General features: G+C 40.1%; 1 protein-coding gene across 7 annotated transcripts in view; it reads right to left on the bottom strand.

Annotated features, from left to right (window-relative positions):
• Positions 1–7,812: 7,812 nt before the first annotated feature.
• Positions 7,813–21,562, bottom strand: part of syt14a (synaptotagmin XIVa) — a 53,818-nt gene continuing 40,068 nt past the window's right edge. For 3 of the 7 annotated variants that reach the window (XM_025901172.1, XM_025901175.1, XM_025901176.1), the window contains exons 5-9: positions 17,563–17,834; positions 17,029–17,478; positions 15,367–15,556; positions 14,776–14,853; positions 7,813–9,649 (exon numbers count right to left, since the gene is read on the bottom strand). In XM_025901172.1, the coding sequence (XP_025756957.1) occupies positions 9,336–9,649; positions 14,776–14,853; positions 15,367–15,556; positions 17,029–17,478; positions 17,563–17,834 (1,304 nt within the window). In that variant the 3' untranslated portion in view covers positions 7,813–9,335. The other 4 variants (XM_019349220.2, XM_025901174.1, XM_005477605.4 and 1 more) reach the window with 4 other exon arrangements.

The following is a 21,562-nucleotide window of genomic DNA, read 5'->3' on the forward strand; positions in this document are numbered from 1 at the left end:
TCATGTTTTTTGGCACACTTAGTACCAATTGAGCATCTTTTAAACATCACAGTCTACCTGCGTATTGTTGTTGACCGCGTGGGTCCCTTTACCACCACGGTTTACCATCTTCTAGTGGATTCTTCCAGCAGATACCACGCCGTGTCACAAAGCTCCAATCATCTCAAAGTCTGAGAGGAATGTTTCCAGAACATTGTTGAATCCATGCTATGAAGAATTTAGACCATTGTAAAGGCAGAACCAAAACTATATAACTGTTATTAAGTGGAAAATGAAACAGCTTGTGCTTTTTTATTGTTTTTCATCAGGATTATGTGCAGCTACTGTTGCTGTTCATTCCCCGTCTCAGTCCTTTTACTCCATCAGTATATGGGATGACACAAAAATATAAATATGCAAATACTAAAATAATAAGTAATAAAAACACCAAAAAATAGTTTTCACAGGCTGCTTACTGTGCCCAGGATGCTCATTGGATAATCTGACCAGTGTAAGACAGACACATGGGTAAAATTCTGTAACATGTTATGTTATTTAATTAGTTTAGTCTGTTACTAAACTGTAACCCATACAATTTCCTTAGAGATTAATAAAGTATTCTGATTCTGAAATACTGTCCAAGGATGCCGGTGTCCCAAGTTCCTTTCCTTAGTTCCTTCAATAAACAAATACGTCATTGAAAAATATTGTGAATTTAAAATATATATATATATATATATATATATATTTGCATGGCTGATATTGGCCAATGACAAATACATAATTACTTTTCATTGCTTTTTTGTTTGTTTTTTGTTTTTCAGAGGATAAGGTAGAAGAAGATATTAGCTAATTATTGTGAAAGTTAGAGACTGGTTTCTAAACAATCATTACTTTCCTTATAAGTATCGTGTATGTAGCATAAACTTCCACCTTGGCCCCAATAATCCAGCATCCCTCAGGCTCAAATTTAAACCTGTTAATCAGTAGTTGAGAATAATTTGAATCCAAGTTGCAGACAATGGGTATTTCTTAATCTACTTAATATTTTCTTTATTAACCACTTTACATAATCCTTTGGTCTCTAAAAAGCGTGCACTTCGGCTTTTGCCTGGAGCCATCAAATGTTGGTATTCTGCAGACACTCTGCAGGGCTGTTGATGCTCGCTGCAGAAACGAAATCACCTCAATGTTTGGATTACAGTTAATGAAGCCGAGTGCCGCAGCAGTGTGCGTGCCTTTTTGTAAGTTCTGATGCTTTCATTCATTTCTGCCTGAAGAACTACTTTCTCTTCTACTTACTAAAATCTCCTTCAGGTTCAGTTAAGTTTAACTAATGTCAGTAAATTGATGCCTCTTTTGTTTGTTTTGCAGGACTACTTATTGCTCAGCCATCCTGGCAGTTGCTTATTGTTTTTATTGGCTGCACCATTGACTTCATTTACTTTCTCAAACGTCCACGTGCCCTCCGGCTGTAATAATATAATTTCCGACAGCACCTGAAGGATTCTAACAGCTTTTTTTTTTTTTTCAGACAGGTTGTGTGTTGGAAGATCTGCTCTGCAGGGATGTGACCGACAAAGAGAGGGGAGGGAGCAAGCCCCTCTCATCTGTTATGCATTTCCCCTTTGATTCCACAGCAGCCACTGAATCTTATTTTCCAGTGTTTCTCCCTGAGAGCACTTTGTTCTGCGTTCAGCTGTGGAACGTGTCTGGGAACACAGTTAATTGTGAAAACCTTGTATCTCTGATCTTGTTTTCTCTCTCTTTACCTTCTTTTTATATGTAGCTCAAACTACTGCTGGGTGTCAGGATCACACAAAGCAGAGGTGTCACTTCACCACAGCAAAGTCCCCGACAAGAGGGGGGAGGGCTGACAGCTTTAAAGTTATCTGTCTGTGCAATAAAAATGAAGCTAGAATTAATTACACTCTTGTACAACAAGTTAAAACATATTTAGGTGTAGAGTAACAGATATCCACCTAAAGATGCGCTTGTTTGTTTTTTAACGTTCCTTTTCTGTGCCACATGCCATTTTTAGGATTTCTGCAATAGAGCGGTATTTAGATGTACACTTGGGTGTAGCTATTATATCTTTGCCTGTGGGGCAGAAACGTTCATCAAAAGACGCCACTGTACAAGTGAGCCCCTCTCCGCATGAGCTGCAGGCAGTCTGATTTCGAGAAACAACACTGCCGCGCTCATTTTGAATTCATGCAAATTTCGGTGGTTTACATTTAACGGAGGAGAGTTAAAAGTTTATAAAGTAAGTGAAGTTCAAACATTGACAAAAAAGAAACAGAATGTAATGGTTGCCCCACCTGTTGGTTGTTTTGTGGCAATGCAATTTAAGGCAAATTTTTGAACATTAATTCAAACGCAACACACAATTAAAAAAACGCTTATATGATGATGGTTTTTTTTTTTTTTTCTTTTTTAAACAATATCATCACATAGAAATTCTCTATCAGAAGTCAATTAATAAGACAGTTTACAAATCAAAGTCAGTCCAAAGTACAGGAGAAAAATACATTTATAGGTACGTTAAGACACTGTGACACAAGGTTGCTGAGTGAAAAACAGTAAGGCACCGATGCCGTCTGTGGCATAGGTAGTTTCTAAAAAAAAAAAAAAAAAAAATCACAAATTAAAGCCAGCCTTAAAAACCAGAAAATTCTTCAAAACTTGTAAATTAAATGAAAGCATAAGAAACAATACAGCAAAGCATAAACATACAAGTCTAACCACGTAATTAGTGGAACACAGCCTGTGAAAGATTAACACATTCAGAGCTCGTCGAAGTGATGTTAAACAGGTTTCTGTTGTTTGGTACGGAAGCAAAAGAAGACCAGCAGAGTTGAAATTATTGTACGATCTACTGTGCAATATAAAGCACCTTGAGGCGACTGTTGTTGTGATTTGGCGGTATATAAGTAACATTGAATTGAATTGAACTGAATTGAATTGAATTGAAATATATACACTGCACTGAATTTAAACGTACAGAGATCTACTTTTTGTTTTTCATTCCCTGACTGGAAATTTTACTTCTGTTTTTTTTTTTTGTAAACAGACTACATTAAACAGAAAATTAATGTGTCAAAAGTTTGCTGTTGCACATCTAAACTTCTTCAAACGACCCTAAACTAACCTATAACTGTAAATTCTGCATTTTTAAATTGACTTTCAAATATTTTCACTTGTTTCTAAAGCACTACATGGTCTCACATGCTGGCAGCAGGTGAACCAGTTGGCCCCTCGGGTCCTCGAGCAGCTGCTTGAGGACAAAAATGTTTGTTTCAGTCGATGAAATTAGTAGATTCTCTTTCTTAAAAAAAACAAAAATGCACTGCTCTATTGCAGAGGGGTCAAATTATTGGCCTCCATCAAGCAAGGAAAACAACTTTGGAGAAGCTGAAAGTACTAAAGCCGGGTTATTGAAATCTGGAAAGATAGTGGTCAGAAAAAAATCTCGACTGATTGTGATCACAATCACTTAAAAACTTGGTGAAATCAGAATCAAACGCAGTAACCACAGATATGAAATTAAGAGGACCAAACAGCTGCGTAGTCTTAAGAAAACCACTTATCTGTGTGTTGCTGGGATCATAAAGACTGGACTCTGGGGCAAAAGGTCATGTGGTCTGACAAGTCCAGATGCACCTTGCTCCAGTTATGGCTGGATCAGGGTAACGAGGGGCGGATGAAGTCATGCGCCCATCATGCCTCGTACCTGCTGGGCAAGCCTGTGTGGGCAGTGCTGTGACTGGGGTTTGCCTCACTTGGTCAGGTTTAGGTTCAGCGAATTGTACGCTTAAAAAAATGAGGTTAGCTGACTTCCGGAATATACTGATACATATATATACTGATATACTGACAGCTTTAATATAATGAATGACCAGGTTTTTCCATCATTGGATGTTTTTCTCCCCTGATGTCACGGGCATATTGAAAGACGACCATGGCAGGATTCATTGGGCTCAGATTGTGAAAGAGGGGCTCAGGGAGAAAACTTGTGACTTGGTTTTCACATACATATCCGACCACAACAGAGTCCAGATCTTAAGGCCACTGAGAGTCTTTGGGATTTCTGCCTCTCCCATTATCATACAAGATAATAGTGAGAAATTAATGCAGTTCTAGATGGAAATAAACGCCACACTGCCACGTTGCATGCTGTCATCAGAGCTAAAGGCAGTCCAGACTGTATGATTTTTTTTCCTTTTGTGATAGTAGTGCTTTCTGTTTTTTGCAAACTTTAAAAACACTTTAACAACATTTCTGAAGTATTACAATGTGAAAGCATTTTCATTTTTTCAAATCTATAAACGTAACAGTATGTAGAAGTCTAATGTTTTGGCCTTCTTTTGCTTCCGTATTTGGAGGGAACATGAATCAAGTGTTACGGATAACATTTCCAGTTGGTTTTCAGGTACTAGTTCTCTCCAGCATAATTATATTTTCTGAGAAGAGGATTTTTTTCCCAGCAGTGTTAATATTTTTCATCTGTTACTTTACTGATAATAATATTGTAATATTATTAACTATGGGCCCTGTGATCCCACTTTAATATATCCCTGCACGTCTTCTGTTGAATTCCACACACCCCTTTTCTCCCCCCACAGGTAATCAAATATCACACTATACAAATTCACTCAAAGGCTCCAGGCTGATCCCATAAAATAAAAACCTTTTGGATTCAGATTACAGGTGCATCTCTACACTTCCAAATGAGCTTTGGTCTTTCACATTGTGTGTTTCACTGTTGTGCTGTAAAGGCTGTGCTTCTGTTTCAAGCTGTTAGAAAGCATCAAAGCTGAGAAGTCTTGACAGATTGCTTTGAGATGAACTCAGCCGGTCTCCATCACACCCCTCTCTGGTTTTAGAAAAGGGAACGTAAATAAGACCTGAGCTATAAGACGTGTGTTGCTTTTCCCCCCGTAAACAAACTGAATCATAAAGAGTAGCAATCCAGAACAGTATTGCTCATGGAGTCGGTTAATATTTGATTCACTAATAACTGGCTTGACACATTTTCTTCTCCCGGCTGCTGATACAAAAATAGATAAAACAGTTACTAATATAAAGCATATGTCAGACAATCAGGACTTGGCTTGTTTTTTCTAATAACCAGTAATTAAAATCAGAAACGGTTACACCCAACAACAAAATGCAACAACTCTACCTATATCACAGCCCCCCCCCCCCCCCCCATGCCCCCTTTACTGTACCTTCTCCAGTCAACACACACACACACACACACACACACTTGGTAAACACTGCACAAAGCTAGCTTTCACCACAACCACAGGCACAGTAAAGAGTATATGTATTTTTTTATCTGTATATGAAACGCAGAGATAAAGCGGCTGCAGCTAAAACGCCCGTAGACATTCTGCAGGGTTGTCGGTGCTCGCTGCTGTAATGAAATCGCCTCAAAAGTTTGAATTCCCTCCAGTGAGGCTGAGTGGTGCTGCACTGCGTGTGCTTTCTGTAAGTGTGGATGCAGGTCTGTGTGCTCTCAGGGTGTGTCTGTGTTTTGAACTCTTTAAGAAGTTGATGAACTGACTAAAAACTATAAGGCAAGGGCTTCTGTGTGGACACCCACAGCTCTCTTATAGCACCAGAGCAGGTTAGAAAAAGGTAACAAGTAGGTTTTAGTCTCACCTGTTAGCTGTGATTTAATGAGCCGTTCATATTCAAAAAGGTGTCGGAAATTTCTTTAAAGAATCTTGACACTGTGTGTAACCTTCGAATGAAAAGTAATGTTCACAAAACCATCTAACTAACTTACATATAACATATCCCAGTCAGTCAATGTGTCCTCCAACTGGTGTTTTCTATAAATATTCCACAATCTGAAACACTCATTTCTTCTCCATGATCAGTATTGAATGTCATCTCTACACAAACCCTGGCACTTCGGCTGTCAGTGATGTCAGGGCGTGTCTGACATCTTCTATTCTTCTTCTTCGTATTTATTTATTCTACTTAAGCTGGGTTAAAAACAAACTATGCTTGTAACTCAGTAGTGTCGGCAGAGAGGAATTCATTAAAGTGTAATAATTCTAACTCAATCTACAGCCGTGATAAAGAAAGTATCAATTCTAAGGTTTTACTTATCAGGACAAAATAAATGTGGTCCTTAACAGAGGGGTCTACTAAAAACTGTTCACCTGATGATGCATTTGAGCAATTTTAAGACCAGCTAAGTTTAATTTTTAACATTTTTTCCTGATACATAAAAACCTTAGAATTGACTTTCTTTTTCTTATGACTGCCTTATAACCTCCCACCACCCTGAATGAAACTGCACTGGTTACAATGCAGCGTGATGAAATAAACTTTGGTAGAGGACATTTAAAATTTTAAAAGTACCTATATTCACTTTATAATTTTCCCATTTATGGTTCCCTTGGATGGAGCATGTGCCATGCATGTTTCTAAAATGATGTGATAGTGATTAAAGCTGCAGTCAGAAAAAAGGTGAATAAACAAAAGAAGAAAATGAAAAGTCCTCTTCCTCTAGTGCTCCCCTCTCTGTTCTAAACATCCACTAAAATATAATTTCTGATTTAAGACATTATCATTCCCAATCAGCTGATCACTTCTGATAAAAAGACCTGCCAGGGCAAAGTCTCCGGTCACAGTCTGGATCTTGTCTGGAAGACAGAGGGAAGGTGAACTGTAGGAGATGAAATGTCATTATGATTTTTTTTTGTCCAAAGAAACAGACAGTGCAGTTAGCATGACCAGTAATGGTAGATTTGTGTATCCACACCTCTGACTCACACATCAGACATCTGGAGAAATTCAACTAACCAGCTGAGTAAATTCTGCTCAGATCCTTTTAGCAGTTCTTTTAACTAAAGCTTACAATCATGCCACCCTAAATCCTGAAAAAGTCCATAGCTTTATGTCAGTACTATAGACTATGTAGAAGATGGACACCATAAAGGAGTTCACTGGTTTGGACTCAGTATTTTTGCTATACTAGGTTTTTGGACCCAGAATTAATGATATGAGGACAAAAGGGTGGAGTGAGAGATTTCTTGGATGGGTTGTACCACACAGCAAGCTATTTTATGTGTTAGACAATTCTATTAAAGGTGCTCCAAACAGCATAAACACAGTGGAGAGATCCAGTTCAGTGACTCCAATTAGTAGAGAATGGGCTTAGCCAATGGACCATAAACAGACTATAAACATTTTAATGATTTTTAATGCATTGGGCATTTTAAAGAGGGAGTCTATGGGGACTGACTCACGTTTGGAGCAAACCTCAAGTTTTTGCGCTTACACACTGGTGTCTCTTTTCTTCTTTTAGCTTCTTTGTTTACAGGTCCTAATCCATGGCTCTTATCTCTTCTAACTGCTTTATCTTTTTTGATTTACCATTAATGCATTCTGCCTTAGTTTAATGTTTTGCTATGTGGATCTTCACTCTTTGGCTACGTCCACACTAGCCCGGATACATTTGAAAACGGCGTTTTCGTCTGAAAGCGCTCCGCGTCCACACTAGCGTTTTCAGTCGTTTTCACAGAGTTGTGCATCCACATTGAAACAGCCGAAAACGCTTACGTTCCAGTACTGCGCATGCGTGAAACGCAAGACGATTCGACCTGCCTCATTTCTGTCTGCCGTTTATTTATTTTCCGGCTCTTTGAAACGTCGCCCCAAAATGTTGAGGAAAAGCACCGAGTGTTTTAAATGGACTAACAATGAGGTGGAGTTGTTGCTGCGAGTAACACAAAAGTACAAAGTTGCAAAAGCGAGTGAGGGTTAAAGAATTTGAAGAAAAGCTATCTGGAGCATGTACAGACTGATATTAATCTTTAATAGGGCTGTCAAAATTGAGCACAAACAAAACAACTGCTGTGTAATGCCCTCCGCTATCTTAGTTGAATTGGTCACATGACCGCTATCTTAGTTGAATTGGTCACATGACTGCATCTAATGACTAAAATGTCATCGTTTTCGAAAAGGCTCTGGGTTCGCTGTCCACACTGTGACGTGAAAACGGCGTTTTCAAATGTATCCGCTTTGGAGAGCATTTTCAAAACGCCGTCTCAGTGTGGACGGGAGGCCAAAACGGAGAGAAAAAGACGCGTCTTCAAGCGAAAACGCATTAGTGTGGATGTGGCCTTTGTTATATAATAAACAAGCTAAGGCTTGCACTTTGAGCTACATGAACCTCATTTCCAATGTAAGAACTAGGATTTTATGGAAGTTCCATGGTGACTAGTTTTACCTCTCCATAAGTTCCTTTTTACTATTTATGACTGAATGGGTTCTCACTCGTCTAAGTTATGGTAATCTAAAGTGCTTGAACTGAAGGCAGCTGCACTTGCTTTTGGTTCCTGAAGAGGTTTTACTTTTCAGTAAAGACTTTTTTCAGTTCTAAAGGCTGATTCAGAATCCTGTCCAGTGCGCCACCTAAGATCATGAGTTGTGCTCACGTGGGTACAGTCGTGAATCCAAAATCTGAACATTTGTATTCTCCAGTGTCTCTTCTACTTTAGGTGCAAATAACCCTTTCAGACGAGAGGTGACGATGTCTTCAAAAACCTAAAAGCAGTCCAGCTGCCTTTGACTGAAGCACTTCAGATTGCTTGTAGTATTTTAAAGAAGTACAGACACTTTCTGCTGGGTCTTGCAGTTCAGAAGCTTTTTTTCTTTTTAATTCTTTTACAGTCCCTATTTCACACCATTTTAGAACTGCCACTTTAAAATCTGCCAAACTTCTTGTGCTTTTGAAGTCGATGGGGATGACACAATGGTGATGTCCAACCTCGTTTGACATTTCCAGGTAAGAAGTTATCTCCAGCTAAATTTTGAGGTAAGGATCTGCTAAGAGGTGGTCTGGAAAATATTTGTTAAAAAACATATATAATTATAAAAATTAAAGCCTTCCTTAGAAACTTCTATTTATGCGGCTGGAGGTGTGGGTACACATGGCTACCAGGTGCAATTTGCTCAATGATCTTGTCTAAAACTTTCCCCATGGAGCAGGCCCCAGCTAAACCAGCTCAGCAGACAAAAAGATGCCATCTACAAAAACTTAAAGGTCATTACACGGCAGTATATGGAAAATAGCATTTCTCGTCATAAAACTAATTCATGGCAGTGACTGTTTATTCAAACAGAGCCATGAAATCGCTTATGCCATGCCGAGCTGAGAAACTGAGTGCAGATGCGTGTGGTTGTGTTCCCGTCTCTTCATCACCACTGACGCTGGTTCATTGGACGGCATCGCACTCCTGCTTCCCAGTTGAACATTTCCATTTCCTGCCCATCTGGGATAAGGACGGCGGCGGCGCCATGTAGCTATGCCCGCGCGCTTTCTTGCTGTGCCATTAAGACTCCAGCAAGCTGTGCCAGCGGCAAACCTGCTGTCCTTTAGACTCTTTCATCTGAGTCCAGTGGGTGAGCTCCTCCTCTCCAGAGCTGTTGAGGCCCAGTGAAATCCAACCAATCATCTCCTTGCGCTTCATGCTGCGCTTGTTGTAGACGGATAGGATGAGCGTGACGTCCGATAGCTGGAAAAGAGCTACCTGGAAGACAAACGTCTCTTTGTAGGTTGGGTTGGGCTGACCTCGACAGATGGAGGTCTTACACTTGGACATCTCATGGCCCATGGAGTTAAGTAAGGTCAGCTTAACATATGTATCTAGAGAGGAAGCAGGTGGAGGAGAGAGTTACAACGGAAATGATACATCTTTATATATATTTTTTTAAATCGTGAGATGCTAAAATAGCTTTCTAGTAGTAAAAAAAGACTTAAATAATAGACCCTTTGTGCAAAATCCTTATGTTTCTTCACCTTTCCTCTTTGTAATCAGCCATGACGACCTGCTGCAGCTGTTTCCTCTGCAGCAAAGAATGACACATTTTCCCCACAAAGCATTCACTTCTGTAATAATGTCACAGCGGATGATATATAAGAGCATGACCACATAGGATGCGGTTTTTCTCCTGATCAAACACAAAGCACAGCTGTGAGCGCAGGGAGCATTACTTCAGTCTTGTTGCTATGCGACTACTGATGTCTAATCTGAAATGGGGGATAATGCTGAAGATGAAAACTGACTGGAGAAAGTTAGTCATAGGTTTGCTTGTGTTTGAAAGGATTAGGAGCTCCTTCTGAAACGAACCACGTAGCCAAAATTAATTAATTCTGGCTACGTGGTTCATCACAAATTACCATGAAGAGCTGTTATTATTTGACATAATGACTTATGCTAAAACTTTAGAGCCCGAGGCAGTCCCAAAACATGCTTGGTCCAAAATGTGAATCACATATTCTGCAGGATATACAGGTCTGCTGACACTAAATGAGACTCTGGGTGAGAGTAAGTGTCTAGGTGTCAGAGACATAAGGGAAATACATGACACTCAAAAAAGTCTTGAATAAAATCTGTGGAGGAACTGCGTAACAGAAAAGAACCAGGAAAAATAAGAAGCTTAAGTTGTTGCACTGAGTGTTTTTCATGATTTATGAACTGAACGCCACTGCTCAGTTCATGGAAACTCCATTTGTTTCATGTATGTCTAACAATGTGATTACTGCTTCTATTTAAAAACCTTTCTTGCCAGCATTAAAGTGTTAATATGACCAATACCTGTATTGCGTTCAGAAGGAAATAAAGAAATATAGAGATTTTATTTAGATTTTTTGGAGTGCCATGTATTTGCCCTTATGGCTTTGGCACTAGACACTCACTGTAACCCAGATTCTCACCGGATTTATTTTTCTGTCATTATCCAAAGAGGATAGACTTTAACGGTTTTCCCGTTAAGGTCTATTTCTCTCAAGCAGACTCTTTTCTGTGTATGGGCACACGCGTTTTTCTTTCATCATGGCAGAAACTTGTTCAGAAAAGCTTAAACTGAAGTTTATATTGATGATATTTCTGTAGAAAATCATTTAAAAAATGTGTTACGTATTGCTTTTCCATGAATTCCCAGCTTCAGTGTGTCCAGGGCAGACCCAGGATGGTGAAACACTTCACTGGGAGGTATTCCATTCAAATGCCAGAAGTACCTCAGCTGGGCCTTTCAGTGTGGAGGAGTTGTGGTTCCACTTTGAGCTCCTTCTGAATGGCTGAGCTACTCCCCTAGAGAGCCCAAACACTCATGGGAGGAACTTCATTTCTTTTTTCTGCGGTCTTATTCTTTCGGGCACTGCCCACAGTGTTTGGCTATGAAGGTAGGAGGGACTGGTACAACTCCAAATTCAAAAAAATTGTGTCACTGTGTAAAATGCAAATACATTCAGAATTTGCTTTTCTCATAATCCCATATTTCATCCACAACAACACAGAGAAAAACAGTCATATATTTAAATTAAAACATTTTACTTTTTGACTCATTTTGAATTGTTTTGGCAGCAACATGTCTCGAAAACGTTTGGAAAAGTAAGTGATATTACAAAGAAACAGCTGGAAGATCATTTTGCAAATAATTAAGTTCATTCGCAACAGTCAGTAGCGTAAAAAGAGCATCTTAGAGAGGCAGAGGTTCACCAGTCAGCAAAAAAACCTGTCTGCAAACTGTGGAAGAACTTCAAAATAAAGCAAAATTCAAAACTGTGAACATGTTATAATCTATAGCACCAAATATCTAATGAAAGAATCTGGAGAGGTATGATTGCTTAATGGAAATCAGTGCATGGGCTTAGGAACACTTCCACAAATACTGTCTGTGAACACAGTTCACCGTGCCATCCACAAATGCAGGTTAAGGCTCTGGACGCTGCAGCCTCCTGACTACTGGGGAGAAGGAACATCCAGATTGTTATCAGCGCTGTTCAAAAGCCTGCATGTTTGATGCTATGGGATTTATGGGACTTGGCTGCCTCCAAATCTGATGGCATCTTTTAAAGAGGGGTCTTGCATACTTTTTGAACACAATGTTAAACTGCATACTGCATCCATAACAACAGACAACCTTCCTCTCCCAGAAGCCCAGCAACTGGTGTCATGAGTTCCCACATGTTTACAGACTGGTGTTAAAATATCACAGTAGTAAACTTGATCTTGTCCCAACTTTTTCAGTGCGTGTTGCTGCCATCAAGTATAAACTGTGCCAATATTTTCCTTAAAATAGTCAATTTTCTCTAAGTTTTGTTTTGAATAAAATAAGAATTTATGAGACTTGCAAATTATTGCACTTTATTTTACACAGCTTCACTGAAATTTAGCTTGTAAATCGGCCGCTTCGCCTTCACACTCGGCTCACTCTTCACCAGAGTGGCACATCGTCTGCATTGATGCATCAATCCTATTAGCCTCCTGTTCCACTCCTCCCCAGCTCCTTATCAAGACCCAGCGGTAATTGAACGCCTCCACTTGAGGCTCAACTTGTTATCAAGACCCCGACGTACTTGAACTCCTCCAAGTGGGGCAGCAATTCATCTCCAACCTGGAGTGGACAATCCACCCTTGTCTGGCTGAGAACTGTGGCCTTAAATTTGGAGGCGCCAGTTCTCATTGCTCAAGGAAGCTTGCACAACCAAATGATCTGCAAAAAACCCTACTGCCCTCTGCCCCTTAGCTGCACTAGAATCTCTTTAAATAATCATTTTTTTTAATAATTTGATGAATAAAAATGATAATTTCATTTGTTAGTAGTTATTTTAATAGTTGCGTTATGCAACTAATGCAAGCATGTTGCCAGGTTTTCATGCATATTTCATGCATATGCATATAGGGGCTTTTAATGTTAAACAAAACAGAAAAAACACTTGCTTCTAGTACGACTGCTGGTGCATAATTCTAATATGTTATTATATGAAGCTTTAAGATGAGATATGAAAAAACAGATTTAGCTCAAGACCCTTGCAATCAAAGACAGAACATAATATATCGAGTCGGAATTAAAGTATCTAAGAATTCTGAGCTTAGAAGCATGACTTGTACTGCTGATACTTGCAGTTTGCGACATTTTCCACCTTTTATTACCCCGCTGATCACATTCCAAAAAACAAAATCCCGATAAAGCTCATTCATTTAGCCCAGAAGAGGAAAAAGCAAAAAGGAAAAACACTGCCATTATCAAGTGATTTCAGCATTCACGCTTTCCTTATTCACTCCTCATTTCAATGCAGAAATCATGGCACAAACTGAAGCCATAAATCCAGCTGAACGTAAGCGAGGCAAGACTGGCAATCACAATGGATCTTTGAGAGTGTTTCGCCCCTCGTCTACAACCATACTCTGTAATAATGCTGTGTATTATGTTCCAGTCTAAGAGGGGGTATAAGGAATGAATTGCTGAGGGTTTCATGCTGTCGAGTGCCAGCTGCCTTCCAACGCCTAGCTCACCGCCTTCAATCACACATTCAGTTGCTCTCTTTGACATAAAAGCAGAGTGAAAAAAATAGCCTTGATTTCTTTTTTGACTGCTGCTGAATGGGCTCTGTAGAGCTGTGGATGTCTTAAGTGGTCAGTAGCGGTGATGCATGGCTCTTTGGCATTGTTGCTGAATGAGAGGGGCTGCGGCTGATGATTAACTTGACTCGTCGGCTCGGTACTGTTTTGAAATGGCAGAAAAGAAGCTTTGAAATTGCTCCGCATCTTTCACCGTGCTCCTTCCACTTTGTAAGGACGCACAAAGTCAATCAAGGCCTTCGTGAGGATTTTGCACAAAGGTTTTTTCAGTGTTGCCAGATGCGACTATTTTCCAAGTACAATTTGAAGACTATAAAGTATGTGGATATGCTATTCAGGAATGTACAAACAATATCAAAATCTGGCAGCTAGTTATTAGTTAGAGACATTCACAAATACATGGAACATGGCAGTTAATGGGAGGACAGTACAGTGTGGCTCTTAGATGAATATTTATGCAACTCTGTTACAGAAGTCCTGTTTATGTTTCATATGCTGGAAGCAAAGCCGAAAAATGTAAAATGTGCAAAGTGTACTGTTTGAATTAGGCCAGCACTCACTGACAACATTTCCTTCTTGCTGGCTATCAGACACCGAGAAAACTCGCCCGGCATAGCATGAAAAAGGCTGAGTGAAAACACGAAGGACTTCCAGGCAACACAAGAAATGGGTAAAGGAGGCGAGGTGGGGGTATATCAGATGCATGCGTGATGTGATACGCATTCAGAAATACAGTAAGAAGACTTACAGTAGAACAGCCGAGCATCTTCATGGATGAGAATTAAAATGCAACAAGAGTTACCTGCACCTATGGTTCAAAGTTTACATTTAAAGAAAGTCATCTTTCAGGTTTTATGGGAAAAGCTTACTCATTGTGTCACACTACAGTGCTTATTATCAAAACGGCTTCCAAGCAAGAATTTAGTTAACTTTTTTTCAACTTATTTGGGATGGGTGCAAAGAGCTTGGGCTCCCAATATTGCATAAACAGTGCTGTTATATGTAATTTACATTTTTATAGCAACAATTGTTTCATACTGTAAAACCTTAGAAATTACAGAGAGACAAAGTTAATCACAATTATCATGTGATCCAGTAAAAGTAAGCACTTGGCAACTGTGGGAGCAAAGAACTCCCTTTTAAGAGGAAGACATGAGGAAAACCAAGCTCAGGAAGCGGCAGCCATCTGATGCAACTGACTGGGCGATGAGGCGACATTAAGTCAGTCTAAAATACTTCAGCATCAAATTAGATAGATATTAATTAATGCCAGTTAAGTTAGTGTGTCTCCAATTAACAGTCATTCCATTTACCTACATCTATCTCCATCCATGAAGATGTATTTAAAAAAAAAGGATGTGAAATGAACACTGATGGCACTTCACAGGGAGGAACAGAAACTCACCTCTGATAATATAAACCTGTCCACCTATCAAGTGTTTTAGACAACAGAACAGTCCATCTGACAACAAGGGTTGGACAGCAGTAAGAAAAACAGCGGACCAAGATGTCAAAAAGGTAGTAGGGTGAGAGAGTTTCAGGTGCAGACATAACAGAAGATGCAAGGAAAGAGAAACAGGGTCAGAAGGCCAACAACAACAACATTTGCACAAAGTTCAACAAGAGGCAGTTTTTGTTTGAACTTGCTGCTCAGATCCCTGGAAGCTGACTGAGGAGGCTGACCGGGACATGAGGGAAACCAGGGATCAAACCAGAGGAAAACTGAAAAGCAGGTGGTGGCCGAGATAGAGTACACTATCTCTGATTCGGAGAAGTTATACGCTGTGCATAGTCCCTCTCTGACTGAACGTAAGGAAGCACATAGTATGTAAAATATATATACTTTGACTACAGATGTTTACAGGAGATACTTCAGATTAAAACAAACTCCTATGCACAGGCTCAACTTGTCCTCTTCCGCTCTAGCATTTGAAACATTAAAAATGTTATCCTGCTCTTTCTCCAACTGGACAACAAAACGTTTTAGGGTACTTACTGGGTGGTTTGTTAGCAGCCAGGTTTTTGAAGTGGATGCCTTTGATAACTTCCACAGAGAGACGTCCTGTTGTGGCGTTGTAAACCAGGCCCACGAGGATCTCCGGTGTGGAAGCCTGACTGACTGACTGGAATGACGAGGCGCTTTCACTGCATGTCATATCTGAGAGGCTGACCTGGGATTCGCCACCCTGGAAGAGTTGGCAAACATTCAGAACACTCTTAATATCAGTTTTTAATTGTTAAGGATTTTCCAAAACACAAATGAATCACAGTTCAAACAGCAGTTCACTACACCCTCCCTTTACTGCTCAGTCCCAGTAGGATGTCAAACTCCTTACTTGGTCATTGTACTGAATTTTTCGCATTCATCGATCACGTCAAGTAATCACTCTCAGACAGACCGGTGAGGTACGCAAATAACTGCCACCTACTTTATAAACACAGACAGATTGCTAGCATGTTTCAATCAATCTCAGTCTGTCTGTGCCAATGAGTGCAGCTCATCTGTAATCCAACACAGTTGGTTGTATTCTGGTTATATTCCTGAATAAAGGCAAAGCCGCTGAATACCTTAATGCCTATTTGATTTTGCAAATCACCGTCATGCAGTTACAATGTATCCAGTATTCTGGTTTCAAATCTACGAGGTTCTGCTCTTGACTTCTTTTGATACACTACATACATGATGTATTTACTATCACAGTGTGTGTGTTTAGGCAAAATAGTGTAGTATAGTACACATTAAAAAATGCTAACTACCACTATAACGTGGACATAAAATATGGTGGTAGCCAGAGTGGGATTAATGATCTGTTACTGAGATCACACTCAGTGACGGCTTAACCGGGATAATCCTACTTTTGAACGCTAATATTAGTAAAATTTACAAAATAAACTTTGCATTTGATTCATTATTACCTGAAACTGTTGACTGAGCTCATAAAGTCATCAGAGAGTGAGGGAACTGGACTAGGCCAGAAGCTGGCCATGGAGAAGAACTGAGAGGAAAATAAACCCGATACAGGGGAGATTTGAATATAATATCTGCAAATAGATAGCTAACCCGTTAAAAAAAGGAGCCTGTATTAGGCTCGGCAAGCTAACATTTGAAGGTTACGTAATGCACATCTCTTCTTTATACTTAAGGACCTGTGTTTTTAGCTAAAAATAAAGAGTACTGCATATTTGAACTCTTTACATTTTTAGTTATCTTATGTTCAGTGAATTAAGCACTGAATGTTGCTGTACTGGGTTAATTCAACACCTGGATATCTACATAAATAAAAATATTGTTACTAAAGGGAAAGAAAACTAATATCTGACAGATTCGATGCAGGATAAATTTGTAGGTGCCTTTTAAGGCTTCCTATCTTCTTTGTAGCCTTTGAAATAAAGTGAGCAAAAGGAAAAAATAAGTAAACTGATTATTGTTTATTCCCTGAGATGAAATGGAGGCAGTGTCGCACTGCCATCCACTCCTGAGAAGCATTAAAAACCAACAAGCAAACAAAACAGACATTTCAGTAAGAATGATCTGCAAAATGTGATCTCACTCTGAAAATGTGATCCAGTTAGATGAAAGATTAATCAACAAAGAGAAGTAATTAGTGAGGTGATGAGTGGCAGCTTGAAAGCCAACACCTGCTTTGATCCTCCTTACCGGGAGTGCACAGCATGGGTCTAATGTGACCGGCACCGACATTTTGCCCTGAAGGTTGAGCTTGGTGAGGTAGAACACCTTTTCCCCGAGCACCTTCTCCTTCTTCATCCGTCGCATGCTGTAAAGGCGGAATCTGATAGCATAATTGCTGATCATCTCTGACTCCACATGGCTGAAGCGGAAGGTCTCCGTGAAGATGGGGCACGGGCCTCTCTGGATCCCCGTCTTCGCCCTCTGTTTCTTGGTGGGCAGAAGCACCAGATGAACCTGCCAGGAGATGTTACCGGTGCGCTTGTAGCTTGGAAGGTCGGTTACTGCCATGATGGTCACAGACAGCTGCTGCTCCTCTGAGTCGTAGTCAAACACGATGTCGAGGGTCCCGTATTTTGCAACAGGATCTGGTTCATAACCTTTCGGCAGCTGGGCTGCTGATCCACGGGCTGACATATCCTACGGAAACCAATGAAATGTTCAGTGTTCAAAATAACACCTCAATCTAAAGTATCACTCTTATATTGTATGACTGGTATTTACCTCCGGGCTGAGGACAGCTGTACTGTCACTGGGCACGTCCTCCTCATAGCCCTTGTTGAGGTAACTCTCAGTCTCAGGGCCGTCGCTCTCCTCACTGGGACACTTGCCAAAAGAGAGGTGGGGGCTACCGCTGGTGTGGGACAGATCACACTTGGCATCACCCAGATCTGAGAGAGTGCAGGACATCCTCGGAGAGCCATTCTCATCCTGATAGGGCGGTGGCTGAAGCTCATCCAGTGGCGGCGTCCGTCTCATCCTCTGGATGCAGTTGACTGGTTGGGAGGATATAAATAGATAAAACAACAAAATACAGACACATCATAGCACATCATTTAATAGGAACCATTAAAGAAAGTAATTTGGTTGCACACATTTACAGCTTCATCAGTGCTTCACTGTAGCAGCAGGTGGTGATATTCTGTATTCTCATCATCATGAACAAACATCGTAGCATGAAAAGACCAAAAAGGTCTTAATGCCTTCCAACGTACCCAGCTTGTCAGTGGCTTTTAGCCTTATCCAATTAAAAGCACTACATCCATAAAACAGGGTAAACGCATATCTATTATTTTTTAAACAAAAAAGCAAAAACAGCCGGGGGTTGAATGGTTTTCAAACTGGAGGAAAATCGTGCATTTCTTAAAGACTATTTTCAGCCTCTGATTTGGCGAATGTGAGCATTGCAGCAGAGTAAATAAATAAATGGAGCTCTGTGGCACACAAAACAAAGAGACACTGTGCAAAGCTACAGAAACACAGGCAATTATTTTGAATTTTGAAGGTTTTGGTCGTTTTATTTATTTATTTTTTAAACAATGAGAGAAATTTAAAACTTTAACAGAGTTTAAGTACCTTCGAGGACAATCCTAAAGTATTTCAATTTTTACAACAGGTTGGGTATGTAGCCCATTTAGTACATAGGTAGTGGAACACCAACTACAGTTTGTATTCAAAATCAACCCTACAGACTTAAAAAGATATGGATCTGGGCATTGCACCATGGATTATGTTTGCAAATTTCATCTGAAGAAACCACAAGACTTCTCGAGAAATGCCCTTCGGACAGATGAGACCAAAGTGGAGATGTTTGGCTACACTGTACAGCACCACATTTGGAGAAAATTAAACACCAACTGTCAGCACGGAGGTGGAGGCGTGACAATTTGGGCTTGTCTTGCAGCCGTGGTAGCTGGGCACTTTGCAGTCACTGAGTTGACCATGAAACAAAGTGTTCTAGAGTCAAATGTGAGGCCGTCTGTCTGACAGCTAAAACTTGGCCCAAACTGGGTCATTCAACAGCACAAGGATCCCAGGCACAGCAGCAAATCTCCAACAGAAAGGCTGAAAAAGAAAGAAATCAAGGTGTTGCAATGGCCCAGTCACAGTCCAGACCTCAGCTCAATTAAAATGCTGTGGAAGGAAAGCAAACAACAATGAACTGAAGACGAGTGGGCAAAACTTCCTCCACAGTGTTGTGAGAGAAAACAGCTACTTCAGTTAAAGGTGGGACCACAAACTACTGAGTCATGGGGTGTACTTAGTTTTATTTGCATAGCAATTAATGCTAATAAACGGTGCTGCAATGTAATTTGTACATCTTATTAAAGATTCATAGATAATAAATTAATTGTAACAATACCAGGTGAGTCTTCATGTTTAATCTTCAATTCTAATTTAAACTCTATCAGTTTTATTTCTGTAAATTTGTCATTATTATGATTTTGTTTGAAATTTTCCAGACTTCTTTTCCAGCCTCAAACAGATCTGATGCAGCTGCCCTCGTGAGTATAATACGCTCTGCGAGAGGAATCTTTTGAATGCACAGTCTAAATAAAACATCAGATACACACCATTAAAAGGACTGAACTGAATACTTCTTAATCTGCCACACATTTTATGCCTCTCACCTTTCTAAATGATTCAGTTGCCTGGAAGGCAAAGAGTGAGGCTGTGCTGAACATTTCTGTGGCACTTACAAAGAACCCTGAATAGTGTTGTCAGCTGCATTCTCAAACCTGACTCCTTTGTCCAATTTGGATTCACAATAACTGAGCAGCCAATGCTAATACTCCCAGAGGGACGCTGGTGAGGAATGAATGCTTTAAACCCAGCCTGTTGCAGAAAAAAATAAGGGGGCAGAGAGAGAGAAAAGAAAACAAAAGATGAAGAAGAACATAACTTGAAAAGAACGATCTCTTCTTTCCTCTAACTTTTGGAAAAAGCCAACACTGTCATGACGTAATCCACTCCAACACAATGTTCCAGCTTTCTCCCAAGTTCCTGAAACTTTCACTCTTAATAATGTCAGTGAGACACCAGCTCAAAGTGGCACATATCAGTGGCAGGATAGAGGCAAAGGAGTCTTAACTAAGTGTCATGGAGGGCTTGATAAAAGGAGCAAATCCATTTTGAGCAGCTTTTTCCCGCTGAGCCGGGGGCGGTTGATTTGATAGAAGCCGCCGTGTAAAAGCACTACTCTTTTCTCCAGCCCGCTAATTGGGACGGTTACCATTCCTCCTCTCGTCTCACCCACCCTTTCATCCCTTCTCTGCTGGCGTTCGCCTTGTTTTGCCTTCTTGTACCTCTTCAAGTGGGAAAACAGTTTGTGAATCTCGCCTGTGAGAAGCAGGTAAAAATATCTTAGATGAAAAATGAGAGGTGCTGCACTCGATTGTCCTTTTCCAAACTGTAAGCAGGAGGAAACACACCTGACCTCCTGCCACCTTTTTAAAAGTTTTAAAAGGAGTTTAGCAAAAATATCAGCGTCAGATTATGTAGAAGGCTAAGTGTAAAGAAAACAGAAGTGCCATCACCCCAATTTAAACAAAGCACTTTATAGATTTGCTATATTACCAATAAATACATAAAACTGACATTTATTGACCTGTGAAAAAACAGTTGTGTCAGTGTTAAAGGGTTGGTGGAAATACCAAACTCCCTCAAAAGCCACTTTCTCTCCAGCCACAATGGTGTAAATGCAAAAAAAACAACTACTTTATCGTTAGTTTTTTCCCAGAAACACTCTGAGAAGAGCTGCACCACATTCCAGCACTGACTTCACCAACTTGAGACAATGCTTTCAGTTCCAGACGTGGCCCAGAAGTGACTGTCTGCTCCGTATCTCTTAAAATAGTGGATTAACTTACTCATTCATTCATTTATTTATTTAACTGGAAGCTGTTTAAAGCTGCACAGGGCAGATGAGGAGGCAGGAAGTCAGAGACATCAGGAACCGAATGGAAAATTCAGTCAATTTTCAAAATAAAAGACCCCGTGCAGACTAAAGTCTCTGCTTCTAAAACACTCGATGGAAGGACAACACAAAACTGGGTCAGAGACACACAGTCAAGGACACCCAGTATGAGTGCATGACTTGAGTTACATTTTTAAAAAAAATTCCACATAATGAAAAAATATAGTATTTTGTTGTGCATGTTTTGGCTGAGAATGAGTAGAGAGCACGTTTTCTGTAATTAAAATGGTTCTAATGACTTGCATCCTGTAACAATGGGTCAGGTTTGCGTTTTAACAGTCACACACCCTATTGTAAACCGTTTTACCCCCAACTTCTTTATAGATCCTTAAAAGCTTATAAAATATGCTTGAAGATGTGGCTCTGTGGAACAGTGGACTGAACCCAGCTGCAATGTATTCCAGTTCTTGTGTGAAAGCTATATTTGAAAAAAAATATTCATTTATTCATTAAAGAATCTCAGAAACACAGCCAGGATCTATTTTTCTGGCTTAGCATGGTGGTAGAAACTAAATCTTAATCCTGAAAACAAAGTACAGGATTGGAACTACTTGCTGGAACTACATTTCACTCAAGAAATAATCCCTTAAAAATTGTGCAGAATATAGACTATGACCACTGAACGCCCTCCTCCCAGTTTCGATCCCCATTTATTCTCTGTCTGCAATATTCTTTGTAAAACATGTGCTCAGATGTGTGGATACTAAAGATAGCTTCCTTTTGCTTCTGAGATGCAGCATATGAATA

The sequence above is a fragment of the Oreochromis niloticus genome, linkage group LG19 (genome assembly GCF_001858045.2).
Source record: "Oreochromis niloticus isolate F11D_XX linkage group LG19, O_niloticus_UMD_NMBU, whole genome shotgun sequence".
Taxonomy (NCBI): domain Eukaryota; kingdom Metazoa; phylum Chordata; class Actinopteri; order Cichliformes; family Cichlidae; genus Oreochromis; species Oreochromis niloticus.